This window comes from Rana temporaria, chromosome 5 (genome assembly GCF_905171775.1).
Source record: "Rana temporaria chromosome 5, aRanTem1.1, whole genome shotgun sequence".
NCBI classification, from domain to species: Eukaryota; Metazoa; Chordata; class Amphibia; order Anura; family Ranidae; genus Rana; species Rana temporaria.
Genome location: NC_053493.1, coordinates 402418178 through 402421784, shown reverse-complemented (window position 1 = coordinate 402421784; position 3607 = coordinate 402418178). Strand labels below are relative to the sequence as shown.

Below are 3607 nucleotides of genomic sequence, written 5' to 3'. Positions count from 1 at the left end.
AATGAAAAGTATTTCTTATAATTGAAATACTGGCTCCCACTAGCCATGGGCTTAACAATTCTGATGTGTTTCCCATCGATCGCTCCTAGACAATTCGGAAAGTTACAGCGTTCCCAGAATACTTGGGAAATTTTTTCCCAGTCCTCTGCTGCCGGTTTTTTAAACACAATGGGTTTCAGGACTTCCCAAATGGCACTGCAGGTGTCCCGAATTATATAACTGGCAGTAGATCTTCCAATACGAAACGAGTAATGCAGACTTGCAATCGATTGTCCAGTTGATAGATACCTACAAAGAAAATAATATATATTATTTTATTTTATTTTTTACAGTGAAAATTCTAAAACTCAGATGGAAGAGTATAAGGGACGCCTACGCTCGCCAGCTGAAGGCACAGCGGGAGCAGCGGCGAAGTGGGAGTGGAGCATGTTCGGTGAGAGAATACGTTCATGCAAAGGAATTGGAGTTTCTGAGACCGGTGCTGGATTTGGGGAGGTAAACCATTATCTGTACTTTGCTCGGTAAACCAAATGTTTTAAAATTATTTTTGAATACATGATTTCTTTTTTCAGTACTGAAAGCTGCTGGGACGAGGCTGCCACAGCTGTAGTAGACAGAGAGAGCGTGGCAGAGAGAGGGGACAGAGAGAGCGTGGCAGAGAGAGGGGACAGAGAGAGCGTGGCATCGGGGGATCAAGCGATGGCTACTCTGGAGCCGGAACCGCAGCACTCCGAGGCATCAACTTCTAATGCAACAAGACCACTTGCAGAGCAGCCCCCAGTTAACATTGCGCATATTGGACCTCCGCGTGCTCTGCGTAGGAGGGCTCCTGCTCCGGATCCAGCCCTGGATCGTATGTTGGACATTATGACCAACATGTCTGACCGGATGAGCAACAGATCGTATGGCCAAAATGTAGCAAAATGTCTGGGGGAACTAATCGACAAAGTTCCCCCAAATCTGCAAGCGGTGGTGCTGTCCTGTACGGCTAGATACATCTCGACATTTATACCCCCGACAGAAGCTGACGATTTATCCGAACCACCACCACCCTATGGCCCATATGCCAATAAACGGACCGAGCATGTCCCAACACCACCCACGACCCATTTCTCCCCACCACCCGTTACCCTTTGGACAGGACCACAGCTTTCCGACCAACCTCCTCGACCAACACCACCACCGACTTCTGCGCACCATCCTTTCACCACCACTCTATCTCATTTACCTCCTGTGCCAACACCTTCCACTCACACTTCTCTGAATCCTTTTCCTTATACACAACCTTCTTCTTACCACCCTCATTCTCCTTTTCCTCATCTCTCAACACCACCTGTCACATACAGTACTCTGCCTCCTACAACACTTTCTTCTTACCACCCACCACCTTCTACTTACCCTGCGTTAACGACTACACCTACATCACATTACCCACATCGACCGAGACAATCGACTTTCAGGAATGCCCCAACACGAACACCACCACCACCACAAGCAACACCACCTTCCAATTGGTCAGGGGAAGACAGCACCACCTCCACTTGGCCCCCTTTTGCCCACGCACTGTCGGTCGCCATGTCACCGCACGGGGAAGAGGACTCCTCCCCAAATTTACAGCAATTGTAAATAAGGATTATGTATAAAACATTTTTGTATATTTTGTGTATTTGTGCACTTTGTGTATATTTTCATAATAAAAAAAAAAAGACCCAATGTTTTGGTTGATTAAAATATTAAAATAATTTTGTTCCTACAGAATTTTTGTTTGGTTTTTATTACACATATATATATATATATATATATATATATATATATATATATGAGTGTATTACATTCAAAGCGCTAAATAAAAATTACCTCAGTGTTATGATAAGTCGCTCCACAGGGGGGATACAGTTGCGGAAGTAGGTGTCCATCCTCTGCAATCTGTTGATCAACAATTCCAGCAACTCATCAAAGCTGTAAAGGAAAATGAAATTTAAAATTGGCAATGGATTGGTACTAGGGTTGCCACCTTTCCGGGATTCACCAGAACAGTTCGGGTTTGGAATCATGTGTCCGGGTTTCAGACTGCCTGACACTCTGACAGATTTTTCTGACCAGAATATGGATTTCCGGCAGGGTTAATGGCTGCAGGGGATGAAAACTTACAACCCAGCAGCCACAGATATACCAGGATGAGATGTGCTATCTGCCAAGGGGTGAGTGAGCTCACCCTCCATCGCTGTCTAACAGAAGCACCCACCCCCTTTCTCTATCCTGCCTCTTGGTGAGTACACTAGGAAAAATCAGAGTTCTCACATTGGAGTCCTCTCCGTACATCAGAGATCTCGGTTTCCCCCTTAGATCATGGTTCACAGAGAATCCCTTATGTCTGAGTATCTTGAGGTCTCGCTTCAATCAGATTATGTTGGTTAACCCATACAGTGAAAGGGAAATCTGGGAGTTGAGATGCAAAAGGGTGACTGTGATGTAAAGGGGGACTCTGTGCACTGTAATGTAAAGGGGGATTCTGTGCACTGTAATGTAAAGGGGGACTCTGTGCACTGTAATGTAAAGGGGGACTCTGTGCACTGTAATGTAAAGGGGGAACTTTGTGGACTCTAATGTAAAGGGGGAACTCTGTGGACTCTAATGTAAAGGGGGAACTCTGTGCACTGCAATGGAAAGGGGACTATTTTTATTATATTCATATGATTAGAAATGTAAAATACTAACAAAATATATGTATAGTTCATAGTATTAAAAAAAATAGTTGTGCACCGCAGAAGTGTACATGTTTGACTTGAAGAAAAGGTGGCAACCCAAATGGTACAATGTAAAAAATAAATGATTCCAGATCATTTTTTACTAACCTTTTTATGGACATTCTGGTGTAGTCCAGAAATTTGTCTTCATGGTCACGGAGGTCTTGGTACATCACCCAAAATTGCCCTCTTTCTTCCCGATCAGCAATGACGGGGTGTATCCAAAATCTGCGTTGCCTCTTCCTTTTTCTCTGCCTCTCGTTTACAAGATATTGGCTAGCAGTGGCTGCTGCCATGAACAAAGCCATCTCGTCATCACTCATTTTCACAATTGAGTCAGAAGCACAAGGATGACCCGGAAGAGGAATTATCACCCAGGAAGAGGAAAAAAAAACCTTTCACATAGCAACAAATGATGACAGAGGTGATCTATTTTACTATTGGTCAAAAAAAAAAAAAAAAACGCTGGACGTCGCTCTGCTCAAACGCGCGCAAACGCGCACAAACGCGCGCAAACGCGCGAAAAAAACGCGCGTAAAAACGCCTGGTAACGCCAACGCCTAGGTGTGAATGCAGCCTAATTGTCAAGGAACCCCGTCGCAATCCGCTTGAGTGCTTTTCTTAGTACACTCCTTCCTCCAGTCTGGACCTTGGCTTTGTTATTATCTATTTCAGCCTTCCAATGTTGCTTACTGCGATGGCCAGCTATTTATGGGGGCGGTGGTGAGTTTTTTGTATGACACTGCTTCCTCCAGTCTGGACCTTCAGATATCAGATATTACAGCCACACATTGTAACCAGGCGAGACTAGCTCAGTTACAAACTGGAACACGGAATGTTTTATTAGACAAGAATACAGG

At 44.5% G+C, this 3607-nt stretch overlaps 1 protein-coding gene across 1 annotated transcript; it reads left to right on the top strand.

The window, feature by feature from the left end:
- Window positions 1-238: 238 nt before the first annotated feature.
- Window positions 239-1692, top strand: LOC120941549 (extensin-like). Its single transcript, XM_040354998.1, has 2 exons — window positions 239-495; window positions 573-1692. Exon 2 carries the CDS (start codon window positions 700-702, stop codon window positions 1624-1626), a length of 927 nt encoding a protein of 308 aa, XP_040210932.1. The 5' UTR covers window positions 239-495; window positions 573-699; the 3' UTR covers window positions 1627-1692.
- The last annotated feature ends 1915 nt before the right edge of the window (window positions 1693-3607 follow it).